Genomic DNA, 19,691 nt, shown 5'->3' on the forward strand with positions numbered 1-19,691 from the left:
CTACACCTTTATTAATTCCTCTGTTGATGTCATCAATCATCCCATACATTAAAAAGGAGCTGTGTAATCTAGCTTCCGTAAAGCATCAATCTGTGTCACATAATTCTCTCAACCTTCATTTATTTTTTAGTCATTAAATGGGCAGGGAAATCAGATTTTCTTTCACCTAGATTCTACTGCGCAATCACGCCTCTAGTGAGATGTGGGTGGCAAAATATGCTTTTTCAAGTCAAATCATTGTTTATGACACCGGAGAAAATATTGCCCTCATTAAGCAGGAGAAGCAGAGGTAAATAAAATGTGAAAATCCCTACAAAAATAAAACTGCTGGCCTGTGTTTAGGTGAATTATACATAAATCAAACCAAAGACTTCCAGTAAAATTTGGAGAGAAAAAAAGCAGTAACTGTGAAGACTGTGAAGATGTCACTGTTTTTTTTTTTTAAAGCTAAGACGCATGATAATTCATTTTTATTAATATTTCAAGCATAAAAGCTATAAAATGTACAGACTAACGTCTCCCTTTCTATATTTATGAACTAACGTCAACAGCAAGCAAACAGTTATTTGCCAAATGACATAAACACAAGGTATAAAATATTTCCTTGCATAAACTACTTCTTTAATTAAGGAAAAATCTCAACCAAGCATTAAATGCCTTTGCAAGTTTAGGGAGATACTGTAGTCTCTGTTTACCTCACTTTCTAATTTGATAAGAAAGTATGTGGAGGGAAATCCCTCTACTGAATCTTCACAAAACACCTTTCAAACTAATCTCACAATCCCTGGAAGAAATGTGCTACATCAAGCCCATCATGAAAAATGCTGGAGCAGTTGGAGAAAAACAACTCTTTTGCTCTCTGCTTATGACTTACAAAAAGTGCTTCAATTGCTCCCTCCATTAATTCATCCATCATTTGATATTTTCTTGGAAGATTTTCTTGTTTTTAAAACCATGATCCCGAGGCTCATTACAGAGACATTCAATGTCTTAGTCAGGCATGCCGTACACTGTTACATTCAGGACATGTTAAGCTGCTCAGAAATGACTTAATCTGGCATTTGACTACAAGTGTTGTATTTTAAATCACTTTGCACCTGGGGTTGTAAAAGGCTCATTTTGACTTTTTTTTTGCACAACTTTCCTTCCTTTTTGCTATTTGCTGTGACATAAGCAGCTCTGTAAAGGAATCATTCTGTGAGACCATGAACCCTGCAGCAGAAGTACTGGCAGTTGTCTCGGTAAAATTTCCTCACCGTCTCTCTAGGCTGCCGGGGGATGCCGACGAAAAGGTGATCCAGGAAGTTGGCGCTGCGTCCGAGCCCCAGTACAGTGTAGGGCAGCTGGAGGGAGAAATAAGCTGACTGGCTTAGCTGACCAGCTACAGAAGGGAAGACACAGAAAAGACAAGTTTGCCATCAATGGGGTATTCTTTTCAGCAAACACTAAAACCAAGTCAGAATATACATTAAAAATATGCATGTATTGCCCTTGAATGTACAAACAAGCATGTGTGGTCTCCAGATGCTGAATCATTATGACTCTACTGCCACCACAGTTAACATTTTTGCATTAATTAATTCTTTGGAAAGCACTCGAGAGGATGAAATTTGGTACACTTGCCAGTACAATTTTATACTTCTGGCTGGTCAAGTTTGAAATATATCATGAAAATACTTGGGAAAAAAATAAGCTATATCACAATTCAGTAATCTATGAGAGTCAACAATGTGCAAAAAGAGTGCAGCAAAAAGTCTTTAAAGAGCATTATTATAAGCAACTAAAAGCAGTGCTGACTAAAAATATAATCATAAATTAGTGAAGATTCTTGATACAAAGGAATCTTCTGTTGGGCTTTTTAAGTCTTAGGCTTTGGAATTCATGTACTTTAGAGGTTACTTTCAAACACGCCATCCATCTTAATATTGCCAGACCACAAGCCCCTCCCTTCCAGTGACACTGCCCAATGTTAGCAGCATCCCTAAAAAGGACACTGCACCTTAAAACACCACAAAAACTGTGCAGGAATGACAAGAGGCAAGACAAAGGTGTTGACTCGGCCTCCAAACTCCCCAAATTTAAGCATACAAGTACCAGAACAAGCCCGATCGACTCGCGAAACCAAAAGGTTCCATTTCCGCCAACATCTTGGTGCCTGACAATGTAGGAAACCTCAAAACGATTCTGTATCCAGGATCATTACAAGGTGTCGGTCTGGGATGGGTGGGAATGAGACACAGAAGGAATTGTAACATCTGAAGTCAAGTCAAATTTGTTTTTCGTACATTTAGAAACAACAAAGTGCTGTAGAATCCAAGAACCATATAAAGAACATTAAATCAATAACTTAGACTTCATCACTGGGCTCATACAATGTAAAACCATGTGCTCCAACCAAACCTATCCTGACCATGACTGTTGATGATAACATTAATACGTACGAGTAACCATAATAAGAGGAATGAGAAGGAAATACACAACCAGAGCGACTGAGCCAGAGGGACTGCAGCATGAGACCTTGTGTTCTGACATGAAGCAGCGTCATAAAAGATACAAATCAGAGAGAGACACCTGAGGCCAGTGCAACACCTCTCTCTGTCTCTTCACCCAACCTCCCTCCTGTAATCTCTCCCCACTCACTTAATATTCTCATCCAATCCTCACTATTTTGTTTCCTCCTTTCTGCTCATCTCTCCATTCCTCTCTCTTGATACATCACTCTGATTTGGCCTTTTGCTTCCCCTTTTTCTCTCTCTCTCTCTCTCCCCTTCAGCTGCTGTATCTCGCCCACGCCACCCAACTCTGCCAAGTGCAGCCGACATAAATCAACCTCTATGTGGTAAACAAAGAGAGGGAAGGGGAGAGAGAGAAAGATGGAAGAAGAGAGAGAGAAAGCCTTGAGGCAGCCAGTGATCAGAACTAATGTGGATGGACTGCGTATTGCAGGCCAAGAGAAGCACAACAGCTATGCTTCTCTCTTTATTTTCTTTAATCTATGCCCAACCTCAGTTTGTCCGGTTCATTTCGGCCACCTGCAGTAAGGTCCTGTCAGCCCACCTGACTGCAGCTAAATATTTCTCTTCTTAAAAGCTGTTCCTCGCTGCACAAATAAAGCTGGCTTTTTACCTCAGGAACACTGCAGGGGTACAAATTGACCAGCCAGCGGGTGAAAGTATCTAGTAGCTACTATATGGTGTTAGTGCAATGAAAGCCTGTCCTTGATGCTCTAATGTCCACTCTGTGGCTCCAGTCAGTATGGAAGCTCATTGAACACCATTGACTTTTGCCATCTTCAACCAAAGAAAGCTTTTCAGCCGTGTCTATTTATGCCTAAATTTCTCTCGCTTGTTATTGGTCTAGGTATTTTATTTTCACAGCTTTTTAGCACCGGGATGCAGTTTTCTGAAGAGGCAGCGTAATTGCCTTAATCACACACTGCACATGGAGAGAGACAGACGATGGTTGATCAAAAATATTGGCTGTTTCCAGGAGGAGCTGGACACTTACCTGAAGTACAAAGACACAGCTTTTATGAGACATTGAAGCTGAATCCTGGGGTGTCTGACATTTACTGAGGTGTGTGCGCATGTGTGCGCATGTGCGTGCATTTGTGTGTGTGTTAGGGGAATTCACCAGATCAGTAGACTGGAAAGCTGTGTACTTCTGCAATAACATTTGATTTATAAATGCTTTTTACACATAGCAACATCATCATACCAGGGATAACAATGTTTTTCAATGGGTCATTCAGTTGACCACTTGATCCAGCCTGAAATAGCTCAAAAACCATCAAACAGACTGGCAAAAATTGACTATAATTTACTACATACTGTAAGACAATGGATCCTGACTTTGTTGGCAATTCTGAGACTTTTCATCCTACCCCAGCTGGTTAAATTTACATGTGCATTACATTTAAAACATGTGGACAAACACAAAATCCAAGTTTACCAAAAGTAGTTTTTCTGTCAACTACAAAGAAAAATAATTTAGGACAGTTGAGGATGTAAAAGGAGAAATAAATAGCAGCGACGCTTATAGCGACCCCAAGTCCTGATTGATTTTCTTTCTTTTTTTTCTTAAAAGAAAGGAAAAACAATCAGAATGATGGTGTTTCAAGATAGAGTACCTTTGTTGATATCTACAGAAACTGGGGCAACAAAAACCTCAACAACAACAAAAACGGCATCTCTGAGTAAGAATCAGAATGATTTGAATTAAAAAAAATAAATAAAAATTCTTGTCAATTGCTACTTTTGTACACGCACATAAATGTGTGGGAACAAAACTGGTGAATGTGGGACAAGGGTGTGAGGATAACATAGTGGGCGGATTAACCAAGTAAACCTAATAGAGTTTTTGCTGCTTAACTTGACAGGTCGGAACTCTTTTTAACCACTTCTGTCTTTAATCTAAGCAATTAAATAGCCTTTAGGGTTATTTTTTTTTATAGTTAACAACCAATAATTTATTGGCAGACTAATTTTTCTCTGTTCTCTATCCTCCAGTTGTGAAAAAAAAATCACTTCATTGCTTCACACAGAACCTCAGAGCCATGGTGCTGAACAAAAGGGGATTTTTGAGGGGATTGAACCTTTAGGCCAGGTTTGGTTTGATGGTTTTGACAGAAGGCTTCTCCTCGTTTGTGGGCAAGAGGTGGATAGCTTGCAGCCCGCCACTCAGCAGGGTAGAGTGGGTGAGAGAGAGTGTGTGTGTGTGTGTGTGCGTGCGTGCGTGTGTGTCTGTGTGTGTGATGGAGGATCAAGCAGGGTTACATTGCAGGCAGGGAGCCTGGCTTAACGTCTGCTGAGTGCTGTGTGAGTGCGTGTCTGAGTAGACTGGCTAACAAACACGGCCACGGCTGGAGCAAAGCCATTTCACAACACGGGGAGGCTGGCAAAGGGTATTATGCAGAGCAGTGTATCGGAGTGTCTGCATTTTGTGTGCGCTTGTGCATATGCGAGCAATCGCATTTCTGTCCTATCTTCCAATAGCAGAGCCAGCGGAGGTCTTGGCAGGGGATTCCACCCTGCACACATGACTGACAGCCTACAATCCATCTCTTAGAAGACAAAGCGGATTCGAAGTAGCACAAGCAGTCACCCTTGGTGTGTGTGCATGTGTGTGTACATCTGTGCGGACTTCTCATTTTCTCAAGTTTTAAACACAGACACACTTGTGGGCAGCATGATGTGCTTGGATTCAACAAGTTACTGCTCCAAAGCCAAACACATCGACAAGCAAACACTCAAGACCACATGCCCACGAAAGAAAGTACACAGATATCCACAGGTTCCAACCCAATTTGTGCCAAAAGAAAGAGGAAAGAAAAATATAATAGAATGAAAAGAAAAAGTTGCTCTTCATTGAAGTATTTCATTTCATTTTACTGACTATATAAAACACAGTATAGTATAAAAAAGTCTTAGAAATCCTGCTTAAGTGCTTAGAATTGAACTTGATCATCCACCTTGTTACTCCAAACATGGGCTGGTAGAATACAAAACACGTTAATGTCTTTTTTATTATTTTGTGTTTATATTATTTTGAGACAAAGGAAAGTAAAATAAAAGATTTGGAAATGCCACCGACTGTACACCTACTAAAGTAAACTGAGATGAGTGCTGAACTGAAATGTTTTTAAATAGACCTGGACTAAAAATAAGACTTATAAATAAGACTTTTCAAAACAATAATTGAGGAGATAACAGGTTTCAAGTCCAAATTACCATAGATTCACTATGTATATATAATACCACATGAGACGTGGTATTATACAACTGACACCAATGGTTAAGGCAGATGGCTGCCCCTCCCTGAGCCAGGTTCTGTCACAGTTTCTTCCAGTTTAACTGGAAGAAACTGTTACTAAATGTTTGTTCAAAGCAAGTTGTTCGATTGTTGCCGTTTTCCCTGTATTATTATAGGGTCTTTACCTTACAATATAAAGCGCCTTGAGGTGGTTGCTGCTGTGATTTGATGCTATACAAGTAAAGATGAGCTGAATCGAATGTTTGCAGAACATACTGCAAGAACACAATACTTGCATTAAACTCCTTTGTAGTCAATGACTGACGTGAAGAACCCATGGACATCACCAAATTCTTTGTTTCCTCCTTTGAGATGCCCATCCAGGGCTTTACTACAGCCACCATCACGTTTTGCTTGTTTCTACATTCAGTATTGTATTTAATAACTAAAAAACATGCTATATCGGGTTCAAATCAGGTGACTGGCATGGTCAATGAAGTGCTGTTTGATCAGTTATGCAGGATTCTGCTGAATCTGAGCAGAGAATATAGTACTAAACACTTCAAAACTCATCTACCAACAGTCTCATCATCAGTAAACACTACTGGCCCATGTACCACTGGCAGTGATATAGCATGTTTTGGATCATGAGCCGTTCCTTTCCTTCTACCTACTTTTATCTCTCTAATCTTGGTTTCTTCTTTCTAAACTATGCAGGCTTTAAAAAATATTTTCTGAAAGTCTAATCCTGACTTCCTGTTCTTGAGTATAACCAGTGGTTTGCACCTAAATCTTCTGTACTTTCTTTCATAAAGACCTCTCCTGATTATAGAGCTTGACAGGCCTCGCCTGGCTATAAAACTGCTTGTCAATTCATTTTAAACCTCTGAAAATGCACAAGTTTTGTAAAACCCGTTGAATTAAAGCTGAAAGATTTAAAATCCACTGTAGCAGTGTATAAAAATTGTGTCTTTGTCCAATAAATTATGGAAATTATTATTTTTCACTCTTCTAAATCATCATTATTAGTGCAGCACTTTTGTGTTATTTTATGTTTTATGTTTTCATTCTTGAATGAGCACCCTCCTGTGCAAAGGAGGTAACTGTGATAGTCTTTCATTCTGTTTTGACTCACTGCCAGTTTAGTTTTGGCATATGATACACAACTGAGTGTATTCTTTGACACCTGTATGCTAGTCACAGTACCTGAGCTAACACTCTAGGCTGAAACTAATTTGGAACACTGCAAATTAAATGACTTCGATGTACCTGAGTGGAATCTCATTTTACTTTATGTTAATTGCATTTTACTCTACTGTGGGTTGCAAGTGCTTTTCTTAGTTTATAAAATGTATTTCACTTCCTCTCACACCATCATACCTTGTTTTCCTCACAACAGAATGCAAGCTAGGACCTTGATAAGGCTTTTGGGATACAAGCCCGCCCCCATGATATTTAAGCAGACAAATTTTAACTCCTTGTGGGCATGAGAAAGCAAAAAAAAAAAAGAAAAAAAAGAAAAAAGAGTGAGACAAAGATGAGAGAGAAAGTCGGACAGAGAGAGGACATGGATGCCTCTGAGGGAGCTTCAACACGTTTGTGTGTGTCCATCTGCCGAGATCTTATGACACATCCTGTCTCTGGGTTCTACCACCTCTGGCCAGGCACATGCAGAATAACAATGTCATGTCTATCAGTCTGAAACCGAGTCAAATTTGTGTACGGGCACAAGATGGCAATAAATGATGCAAAAAATCAAGAATAAATAAGGAATCTGAACATCAGACGTGTAAAACACAACTGTTAAAAGCAACAGCACACCATCTGCAAATCCTTCCATAGGAAAATGAAAAATGCACCAATATCACGATCCCAGTAAATTCATACAGGAAAGAAATACGGTCATAAACATAATTGGCTTGCAGTGCCGACACACTTACACACACACACTCTCTCTCTCTCTCACTCCCCGGGGCTTCAAAAACGAAACATTTTTTTTGAGAACTTCCTGGTGCCCGTCGCTATAGAAACCATTTGCTCCCCTGATGGCGATAAAAGGAGCAAATTGCCGAGATGTAGGGTGGAGCCATAAGGGACAGAAGCGCATACGCACACACACCCAGTACGCCTGGCCTGAAGAGCCTCCTTCAGAGCCCTACAATGGTGTCAAGATCTGAACACTGATTTGCGTCTTAACACACGTGTATGTGTGTGTGGTGAGACACTGAAAAAAAAGCAATGGGCTCTATAGTTGTTCTGTCTTTATCGCCATCTAGATTTGCACACTCTCTCAAATGCTACAGCAATAAAACATGTTGACATCTGCATCCAGATGATGAATGAAACGGAAGCATGGTTGCATGTGTGAAGCAACAGACCTAAAGACAGTGCGTATCACTCTTGCTTGCTCGCCTTTACTAAAAAATACAGTGTAGCTCCACGACATGTAAAATTTCTTAAATTTTATGTATTCACTTGAGTTTTCCCACCCATGTCAGCTGTAAAAAAAAAAATGAAATAAAGCTACAAAACACCTGGAGAAAATGTGATTCAAATGAGAAGAAAAATATTCAGCCTGAATCAAAAATAAACTCATTTTTTTAAGTTAAGAAGCCTGAAAACATTTATGAGTTGGGAGTTTTACTGATGAACCAAAAGAGCATACAGTTATGAATAATGTTCTTGGATGGATGACCTCATTATTATACATTCTCTCAAAATGGAAGCATTCATCAATACTCTTATTATGAGAAACTTTGGAAACCAGACCAAGATGAATTAAGTCAATAGTACTACCCAGCAAAACAAGTGAGTAGTCAGTGTGCTGTGCCTGGAATGATAAATATGCACTTCAAGACTGGCAGAAGGAGGAGAAACCTGAGAGTTGGCAAAAAGTTTTGTCAAGGATTAACAAACTTCCATCATGTGGGGAAAAAGTTTAACATCATCATTAAGTTATGGTACATGTCAACATTAGATACTTAAATGGAGTTTTGTAACTCCATTTAAGTATCTAAGTCCCCTGATTTGTTTTGCAGGTGTGTTCAAATTACAGCAATCCCCCTCAACCTCACACTTAAGAAAAACAATTTAACTGCTTGCATAGTGGCTTGCTTTCTCTGATATTATGAAAATGATCCAGTGAGATCTGATTTTGAAATCATTAGAATAGAGAAATAAACCACGCAGTTGCTGAATAAGTCTTGAGTTAGATCAATAACGGTTAGCCTCAACATTTCATTGCACTGGACACCCTTGATTTGAAGACAGCAGCCGAAACCTCAACTTTACACAGATCTTCTAGAAATGCACCATTTGGGATATCGCAGGGCAGAGTCTGAAAAACTGTTGTGCTTTGGGGGTGAGGGATTTTAAATTCTTGGCACACAGAAAAGAAATGAGATACAGACTCTTACATTTGACCTAACAACAATGTATAGTTTGGATAACAGAGGTGATTTCTTCACATTAATGTTCTTAAAATGTATTATGTATATTTTCTACAGCAAAAAAAATACATGCCTATAATATGAAATCCTTCCTGTACCAGGTTACTGTTTGGAACAGTTCTTACACTACAACAGATTCAAATACTGCTCTGTTTGCAGAATAATAGTCTGCCAGCAGTTCACACGCATGCTACTTGGTGCAGTGCTGTAGGTCTGTTTATAGATATTATTGCTGATGATGCAAGACAGAGTGGACTCTTAATAACAAATCTGAATTGAATTAATTGTGCACTTGTCTCCATGGATAAGTTCTTAAGCTGATAGTTTTTAAAATCCATTTATATTTAGCCATTGCCTTTTCAATTATGACAGAAAACATAAGTCTTTGCAATTTTCTGTACCACTGCACAAATCTTTGCTGACGCATGATATTGGCAAAAACAACTGACACCAGAGCCTCTATGATGGAGTACCTAAGTGGAGCTTTGAGGTAAATGATAAGGCTAGTATGGCAGGTAAAATATTTATCATGTTCCCACCCATCTCAGTTTAGTCTACTAATACTTATTAACTCCCACTAAACACAAAAAATATGATGGTTTTATTAGCTCTACAGGCATTTACCTCGGCAAGAAGTTACATTTTTGATCCAGTGAGGACACGTTTACAATCATTACAGTCATATTGCTTGAACCATATCATTGCTTTAGGTAAGTTACTTTCTTCAGCCAACAAACAAACTGAGAAAATCTCAGAACAAAAACACTGAAGGACACACTGTAGCTTCCTGAGATTAGTTTTACTCTCTGTGAAAAAGTTTATGATCCATTACGATGCATACTGTACATACTGTATGCTTCACGGAAACCAAAGGATGTTTAGCAACACACAGGACAACAGACAGGTAGGCAATAGAAGCATATTATAAGTTAAAGTCTTGACAATCTATGGTACCCATAAACTAGCTGCAGAAAAGAGAGATTAATGGGTGAGAAGAGAAAAGAGGCAAAGGGAGATAGGTGAAGGAGTGAAAAACATAGACGAGAAAAAACATGCTAAGCCTGATCAATAGTAATTCACCATATCTCGGTGTTGGGCTACCTCTCTTCTTTTCTTCTTTTCACACCAATATTTCCTTCTCCTCTCTCCCTCTCTCATCTTTGGTTCTGATCTCTCTCCACTTGCATCTCTTATCTTTGTCTTTTGTTCCACCCTCATTTTCACTCCTATCCTTTTCTCTCTGCGGCTCCACTCTACGCTTTCAGCTCTGTCCTCTGCACCCTCTCATTTTCTCCCTTTTTAACCCTTTTCATTTCTCTCATCCACCTACTCTCCTATCTTTCTCCCAGTATTATGAATTCTCACTGTGTGTTTAAAGACTATCCTCAATATACCATGCAATAAATTTTCAGAGAAAAGGGTTGCGCTCACTATTGACCTGACGAGGTCTCTGAGAACAGGGGTACACTTTGGCCATAGATCAGTATGACGTCAAGTGAAATGGGCTGGCTTTTAGGATTCTGCTTGAGGAATCGGAGTGATGCAGCAAAAAGCAACATAACTGGTTCCAAGTGGGCAGGTCAACACAAGGCAGCACTCACACAATTTCCTCTCTGAGGTCTCTGCTTAGTTTTTTTGGATTTTTTTTTTTTTAAACAAACATTTAAAAGGTTAAGATCAATATGTTTTTGGATTAGTTGCTGCAGGTGAACATGTGTTTTTAAAGGTTAAGTATGTAAGTGTGTGTGTGTGTAATTGCTAATCCTGTGGACTCATTAGACTAATTGGACAGTCTACCGAGAGCTCCACATTGATGTGGGCGTGCTACGATTCTTCTCCCTATGAGCACTCCTTCCTTACGCTTTCTTTGCCTTTCCTGTTACTTTGCTCTCAAATGTCCCTTTCTTTCTTTGTCCGTGGTAAACATAAAGGAAATAGCCTTTGACACTATAGACACAACTGCACTGTCTGGACAATGTGAAGAACTCTTGAGCTTTCCTTATTCCCTGTTAGCATAATAACATTATTCTTTCTACTTCAATTTCCAGCTTGGTGGGACTAAAGGCCAAAATATGTCTGGCAGAAACAAAATAATGTAATGAAGGGTTATGGGCATGGACAATAGCTAGTTTTCCATCAAATTTATTTATGAGAGTGATGGTATTTTCTTAGTTTATTTCCCAAAATAAGAAAAATCTTTCAAGCTCCCAAGATAATTTGGATTAGAGTGTAAGCACTGTTTTATCTCACTGTAATCAGCTGAGAAATTCACGAGTGGCTTTCAAGACATTGACAAGCTGTTTAAAAAATAACTGTCCTCCATCACGTCCCAGAGAAAGTGCGGACTCCTGATTGCTGTTGTGATACTAAGGCCATTAAACCCTTAATTTAAATGATAAACTAATACATTTGCTTGACCACAGAAGATACAAAAGAAATTATACTTGCAGAGTGGTTTACTACCATAAAAGCAGCTGATGCACCCGTTTACTGAAAACACACAGTACATACCAAATTCAATTTTGAAGTATAAGAGTGGCAAAATAAACCAAAAACAAACACAAAAAAAGAATAGTGACAAATATGGAGGTTAGAGTGGACTGGAATGATCCAGAGCAGATTTTAGGTATTTTCATTTAGTAAGCAATCAAATTTAATCAAAGGCAGTTTTATTCACAGTACTGTCAAGAGACAATTTTGTTTTATGTGCTGCAGCCTGCAGTTGCTTGCAGCTGATGGCGTGGAGATCAGTATTAAGTAAATGATGTCATCCCAAGGCCCGTTTACACCCGCACCCACAGATTTTTTCCCAATTCTCATTGCTGGGATGCATTCATGCTGAAGTTGTCAATAAAGTTGTTGTTGTGGAACCTCAGCATCTAGCTAAGGGCTCTGGCTAGTGCTACAGAAGACGAGCAAAGTAATTGTTATAATTGGCAGGTAACTTCAAATGTTTTAAACAGCTTAACAAATCACCAGACACAAACTGCGCAGTTTGGATCACAGTACATCTGCGAGATAAAGGTAGACAGGCTGTACTTTCTCAAGGAGAAAAAAATGTTCATTTTCGATAGATTCATCAGAGATGCCGAAGTAAAGGTAAGGACTGCTCAATGAAATTCAGTCAACTATCAATTTAAAGCTTGGGTACGGTTCCAAATTATGCTAGATTTTTTAATCAGTTATTGGATCTATACATGGTGTTGTGCCGAAGATATATTTTTCATAAAACAATTCAAGCATAGTAATTTTAAATGATTCAAGGTTGTATAAAAATACTACGCAGTTTAGTATAGTTCATTGAAGACTAAATTGGTTAGTCTACTGTACTGTTATGAAGTTGACAGTGGTGCACTATGCTGCACTGGTGCAGAGCAGGCTGTGGTGTTCATGCTCACCGTTAGGTCACATCAAGAGTTCCAGACAAATTTAAACTGATCAGTCTGCTTCTGTTGTTGCAGTCAATGAAATCCACAAAAAAAAGCAGTAAACCTCAGAGCAGCAGCACCAGGAGCAGGTGAACATTTGTTGTAAAGACAACAAATTTACTGGAGCTCACAATAAAAATGATTACATGTGTTCTAAACATGTTTTTCCTGACACTGCAGTTTTGATCATGCTAACAGAGGCACATTATATTCAAACACTGCCCCCTGATTGTCTAAAGTTGGGACCCTGAGAGGAACACAATGCAGTGTCCAGAGTGGAGGAGAAAAAGGATTAAAAAGGTTGTTAATGAATAACTTCAACTATTCATCTCCACCCCCTCACTCTCTCTGTGTCTCAGCAGGAGTTAGTTGATAATGAGGTGTGGTGTTGTCAGAATCACAGCCCGTGCTCATCTATCCAACCTGCTTAGTAAGGGGCATGGCGCACCACTGTCTGGTACGATATACATACAAGGTCACAATGAGACAGATGTTAGGGTATGCACGCATGCACATGCTACTACCCAGACAGAATACATATAGAAATACAGTATGCACACACTGCAGAATGTATAAAAGAGAAATACATGAACACATACTTATTATACCGCAGTGCAATCTAATCAGATTAGAGGGTGATATGATCATTATATCGTTTTTGAGTATATACAATGTTCCCCTCAACTGTGGTACAGGGAAGTTAAACTCATTTTAAGTCACAGTTCACATACAGTATAGCCCAGTTTGATTTCAAGTGGGCTGGACCAATTAATCCAGTGAAACCATTGAATAATCGATAAAGAAAAAAACAACTGTATGATTACATTTTTGAAAATGTTCACATTAAATGAATCAACGTGACACCTTGAAATCTCTTTGGAAAAATAAGTGCAATTTCAACAACTGCACTTAAAAACTGCTTTTCCAGATTCAGTCAGTTTATTGTTATTGGAAAGAGGAACTATTTTTTGTAACTTACAAGAACAAATCCACATGACATCTTTCTTCATTGTGTTAAGTTTAAAACTGATGATTTAGACCTCTGTCGTGGAAGAAATTAACAGTTTGAAAATCACATCTACTGATGTGGTCCATTCAAAGCTACTTGCAAAACAATGCTGTCTGATGCAAAATACTATAAACAGTCCAAAAATAATTATTTCCTTCTGTGCCATTTTCATATCACACAAAGCAATCCCATGTGCTTGATTGAACTTGCCATATACATCTACCATCCCTGCTTTTATTCCTCTCCCATCTTCATCCAAACTGCCTCCTTTTCTGATTAGATCTTAGTATTTCTTTCCTATAAGTAACTGCTTCCCCTCTTTCTGTCCTTTTATTCCTTTTTCCTATTTTCTACTGGAATTTCAATCCTCTATTGAGCCTCCTCAGTCCTCTCTCCATCTCTTAGCATTTTATAATCTCTCCTTTCCTCTCTGCTCTCTTTCCCTTTCAGGAGGGTGAAGGGTAAGTGAAGATCGTTGGGCCCCGGTGGAGAGCCCCAGACATCGTGGGTGTGTGTATGCGTGTGTGTTTGTGTGCACCCCATCATTGCTCATCTCTGGCAGCCTCGCTGGCTGTTCCCCGAGCTACAAGCTACAGAATAAATACACTTTAAATCACCACACACACACACACACACACACACACACACACACACACACACACACACACACACACACACACACACACACACACACGCCTGCTCCCTGGCAGCACTTTGCTGCTGTTAAATGAGGGGTCTGGGGAGTTGTGCCGGCAAAGCCTTTGGCTACTTGTGCTCTCCTCCTCCTCTCTCTCTGTGCACTCCAAGCTAACACACACTGAAAGAATAAGCTGGAGTTATGATGGACAGGCTATAATACTGCCAGGATATTCTAAATACATGGGAGTCTGCTTTATGAACATCCCAAACCAGGAGCCACTGTCTGGGGATCCAGAGACTTCTTACTGACAAAGATGTACTGGCTGAGTGAACAAAATGTCACCATGTTCTTATGAACTAGAAGGACCATATGGACCAACATGAAAGCAAGGAGCTATTTATTATGATTATTTTATTCTTTGCTGTATGTGTCTTCTTTAGAATTTTTGGCTTTAAAAAACAAGAAATACAGATGACTTGCAGCAAAACTTCCTTGGGGGGGGGGGGGGGGGGGGTGTCAAAGAAGATTCACAGTTACACAGTATGAGTTATCAAACTCACTAACGGGTTCAATCCTGCTGCATTTCTCTTTGTATAAGTGCTGAGAAGCATTTTCCCATTTATCTGACGAAAATTGCTTTTGCTTTCTGATGATTTTCTTCCTCAGTTCCACATCAGCCATGAAAGACTTTGGGTTTATTACCATATCTGTAGCATGAATTATGATCAACTACAGTACACTTACTGTATGCATCATCCCTTGCACTAGAATAAGAATCTATAAAGACTCAACAGTATTTAAAAATAGCTTAATCTTAAATTCGAAGCGGTAAACACTTGATAGTCTTTGTTCTCTCACACTGAAGTCGAGATTAAATCACTAAATGTGTTTTACAACTACCCTCCCTATGTATCATTATTGATGCATGATCTTTGATCTTTTAAATTAACGATGTGAATGTTACTTCTTCAGACCTCTAGGAGTTACAAAACATTTGTTTTTGTCACAAACAATTCCTGAGGAAGATATCTGGCTCTTTGATTGCTAAATGTTCCACTATGTCCATCTAGTCTCTAACTGTTTGTGTCTAGTGATTTATGCTGAAAAGAACTCATACAGTGGGTTTGCCTCAGCTGCCTGCTGCAGCTGAAAATGACTTACTGAAAGTGGTGTGAAGAAATCAAAACAGGACAGTTGTTGCAGTGAGCTTAGGCTATGAAGCTCTTTGATAATTCTCCCTTTGATTCATTACTACAATCTGGCCAACTAGTCACTTTGCAACACGGTTTTCACATTAAGTGAAACACGACAAAGTACCTAAATGCAAGCTAAGGTTTATGAAGAAAAAGAAAAAGAAAAAAGGCATGCTGGATTTCTAGGTTTGGTGGGAAGAACATAGAGCCTTGACCCGGACCACATTTAAAACCATAGGGATCAAAACCTTGGGGCTTTATATTAATACTCAAAGATTTTCAATTGGAGCAGAGATAAATGTAATGTTTGAGAGTCACCACACTTCACAGCTTGTATATGAGAAAGGCCTTTAAAGAATCAGAAGCAGTAAGTAAAAGGCCACATTGCTTTATTACATCAGTTTCACCATTTTCCCGCTGTCTGTATTCTTGGTCATATTCATGTTAAGCAGTTGCACAGAGTGTTTTAATGCTGTTTGCTAAACGTAATATAAAAACGTAACCACATATACATTTCTAAAACCTTTGCACAATCTAAGCTTAGTGTGCATCCACATTAAGTGGGAGTCTGTATCACGCTCTTCTCTGTATCTTCTCTGCAGTGGGTATGAGAGCAGGTGGTGCTCCTCTCTCCCCCACACTGCTCCCTCTTCACTGTTGCTCTCTACGCCCATTTAACTGCATATTTTAAAGCAGTGGGATGTGTGGAGAGGGAACGAAACAGCTAAATACAGCAGAGTTCATGTGAATTTTTGTCCACTCTGGGTTTTGGGGCTGGGAGAGAGAGCACCAAACTAAAAACTCTGCAGCTATTGGAAGATTCGTTTTAGCACAGTTTCATAGACAGGAGCTTATAGCTGTCTAATAGTGGTGAAATAATGATGATGTGAGACTGTGAAATGACCGCTCATTCTTTAAATATGTATATTCTCCAACTGTGCCAACTGACAAATGAAACAATGAAATCTGACAAAATTGAATTATGTTGCACAGAGGAATCCACACAGACTATATATATCCCTGACCCCAGGCTGTCAGTGCGTCGTGTCCTCTTCCACTTCTCTGTCCTTCCCACAATGTAACATCAACTATGTTAACTGTAGCTAATACAGCACAACATTGCTGTCCTCAGTGTCTCCCCTTATCTTTCCATGCATCAGTCTCTTTTTCCTCACTTCTACCCTTATTAGTCTTGAGTAGTAGAGTAGCGTAAAGTTCGTTACCTCATGGGCTGCTAAATATAACATGACCCAGTGATCCTACTGGCTTTAGCAATATAATCAACAAAGCTGAAGTCAAAAGTTTTCAACTGGCATTAATAAAATACCACACACCCTAAGGTATGTAAGATTTGGATAAGGACAGAATTTTTGTAATTTTTTTTCTCTTTGCAACACCACAGTGGATTTTACATCAAACAATCAAGATATGATTGAAGTGCAGACATTCAGCTTTAATTCAAAAGAATTGCATTAACTGTTTAAAGAGTAATTTGTTTGCATAATGGAGGCCAACATTAGGCTGAAAAAACAAAATAAACCTGTATGAGAAACAGTAAAACGTGAGTGACTGAAGACTGTCTGATGTGGTCTTGAATGTCAAGACACCCAATGTCAAAGTCTATAATCTATAATCAAGAGACACCTTCATAAATGGAAATACAGGCTTAACAACAAGTTTTAAACTACTATTTACACTCAAGAACAAGAAAGCTAGACTACACTTTGCTAGAAAACATCTGAAAGATCTGGCACAGTACTGAAAACACTGTGGGAAGAACAAACCAATGTCTGCTTTGTCAATCTGCTTTGATTAAACCAACTGCTGCAAAACTGCAACACGTTCTCACTCCCAAAGAGTAACATTTTACGCTAGGTGACAAATCGTTGGTATATTGCGGTGCCGGGCACCCACCACGTCCCTATATTACGAGATAAGAAAAATGAGGAAACATGGGAACCGTTAGGAATCGTTAATTTTACTTAAATCGCTTTGGAAAACACTATCTAACATCATTAAAGTCGTGGTTAAGGTTAGGGATAAGGATATGGTTGGGGCTGGAATACATGGCTGGAACGTGTATTACCGCTGGAGCGTCATTCTACTGGATTTAATCCATAACCTGCCGTGTAGCATAAGAATGCAAAAGGTCACCTTTCGCATTCCTCAGGAATGCCACAGGACGTGACAAATCGTTGGTATATTACGCCTCGGGAGTGAGAACGGGTTCAAAACTCATTGGACAGCGGTTGACAAAAACAAAGCATAGTGCAAAAGCATCCTTAGCCGTACTATGGAAAGAATAGTCCTTTGAACATACAAGAAGAGCTGTTTTTCAACAGGAAACAGAAATTTAATTCAGCTCTCCTAACAAAGCCAAAATAATGGATATTTTTCAATGTCACCTGATCTCAAACCAGTAGAGCAGCTTTTCAATTAATAAATACAAAACTGAATGCAGAGAGACCCACGAACAAGCAGAAACTTAAGCAGCTACTGAAACAGCATTTGGCAGTCACTGACTACAAATGATTTTCTTCCAAGTAAACGTCATCTCAATATTTACATTTTTCTTAATTTGTTTAATTGCTGTTAAGCATTAACAGCTCAAACTACAGTTAACAGAATATTTTGTAAAACCCCTTGAATTATAATCCACGGGGTGGTGTACAGAGGCAAAATTACAAAAACTGTGTCATTGTCCAAGTAATTATGGACATGACTTTCAAGAGGAATTTATATAATAGAGTGAAATGTACAAGGAACAGTCCTTCGAGCTTACATGAAGTGGAGCTGTTTGTCAGTAGGCAACATATTTTCAGTTCAGTTCTCCTAACCAGTTCCATCCATAACAAACAGTCACTATGGCCTCATACGATCATGAACGTGTTCTTCAAGAATTATAAGGAGGGTGACAGGTGATGCAGCATGACAAAATAAACAGCAACAAGAAAACAGCTGTCGTGTGATGCTGGCACTTTCTAGAAAGACAAGTAACTTGGACCTAAATCCAAAGTAAAAAAAGAATCAAAAAAGGAAAAAAAACAGAGGAAGCTACAGCTTTCTGAGTGTTGCTTCAGCAAGGAAAGCACTTCAGAGGAGAAACAGGGCCCCGAGTGTTTTGCAAGCTTTCACAGTATTTTTCTACGATAGTCTTCCACAAAATATAAGAAATCTGTATCCCACAGACAGACCCAATGCAGTAACTCCAGGTTTCATATTTAAGTCATAATACTGGTAAACATGGACTAACACTTTAAAACTGCATTACGACAGGTCAGATGAGACAGATCTGACACATCAAACTCATTTCTTTTCTTTTCCTTTACAGCACCTTTGTGAAGCACTATATTTTCCATTATTTCAGCTGCCCTTTCTATTTCAGCCTTTTTAGTCTTTGAGACTAAAAAGCTTAAAGGCTATTTTCACTTATAAAAGGAGAAAGCAAGAAAATAAAAATCAATATGCCCCTCTTCTTCAAAGTCTCTACTTTCTCCAATATCCTCCAAAACATACCTGTGGTGTTCAGCCAGACAAAGGACAGCCGTCACTGTCAGAAGGTTAAGTTATTAATAGGTATTAGGTATAATTGTTGCTGGTGTGCCAAAGCTGAGGTGGTAACATATCAAAGAAATGAACGCTTATTTTGGCTATTCTACATCATTACAGAGAGTTATTTAGAATTATCAGGAAAAGATCAGCCTACCCCACCCAAAAAATAAAAAAGGTCTTACCTGATGCATTTTTCAGGTAACCATTAGAATCCACTGTGGTGTACATGACATAGGGACCTGGCTGGTTCACACCAAAAGGCTGACAAAAAACACATGTAGACACATAAATAAGACATCGAACAACAGCTGATATTTTGCAATCTCTTTTCACTTCAGTTATCTGTCAGTGAAGGTGAAAAAGAGGACAGAGAGAAACAATCAGGGTGGGGTGGAAGTGATACAGGCACAAGTGACCTTGAGTCATTCTTCAGTTTTATTTCCACTAGCAGGTAACACGCAAAGGTCGGACCGAGCTGATTTGACTGAGCATAAATGAGTGTGACGGTTGCATGTTTACGTGCCTGTGTGGGTGGATACTCATCTCTCATATTATCTCTTCATTATGAAGGGATGACAACTAATGAAGAGATCTGTCGCGCCATCCTTCGCTTTACATCAACTAATCATGAGCCTGTTATACACACATACACGCTGCAAGGGAGACTTG

The 19,691-nt window shown here is 39.1% G+C and overlaps 1 protein-coding gene across 1 annotated transcript in view; it reads right to left on the reverse strand.

Annotated features, from left to right (window-relative positions):
* itfg1 (integrin alpha FG-GAP repeat containing 1) overlaps positions 1-19,691 on the reverse strand; it is a 145,828-nt gene that overhangs the window by 17,240 nt on the left and 108,897 nt on the right. Inside the window, exons 14-15 of the mRNA XM_063480179.1 lie at positions 19,205-19,283; positions 1,257-1,381 (exon numbers count right to left, since the gene is read on the reverse strand). Of these exons, the coding sequence (XP_063336249.1) occupies positions 1,257-1,381; positions 19,205-19,283 (204 nt within the window). The remainder of the gene's footprint in view (positions 1-1,256; positions 1,382-19,204; positions 19,284-19,691) is intronic.

This window comes from Pelmatolapia mariae, linkage group LG1, assembly GCF_036321145.2.
Source record: "Pelmatolapia mariae isolate MD_Pm_ZW linkage group LG1, Pm_UMD_F_2, whole genome shotgun sequence".
Lineage (NCBI taxonomy): Eukaryota > Metazoa > Chordata > Actinopteri > Cichliformes > Cichlidae > Pelmatolapia > Pelmatolapia mariae.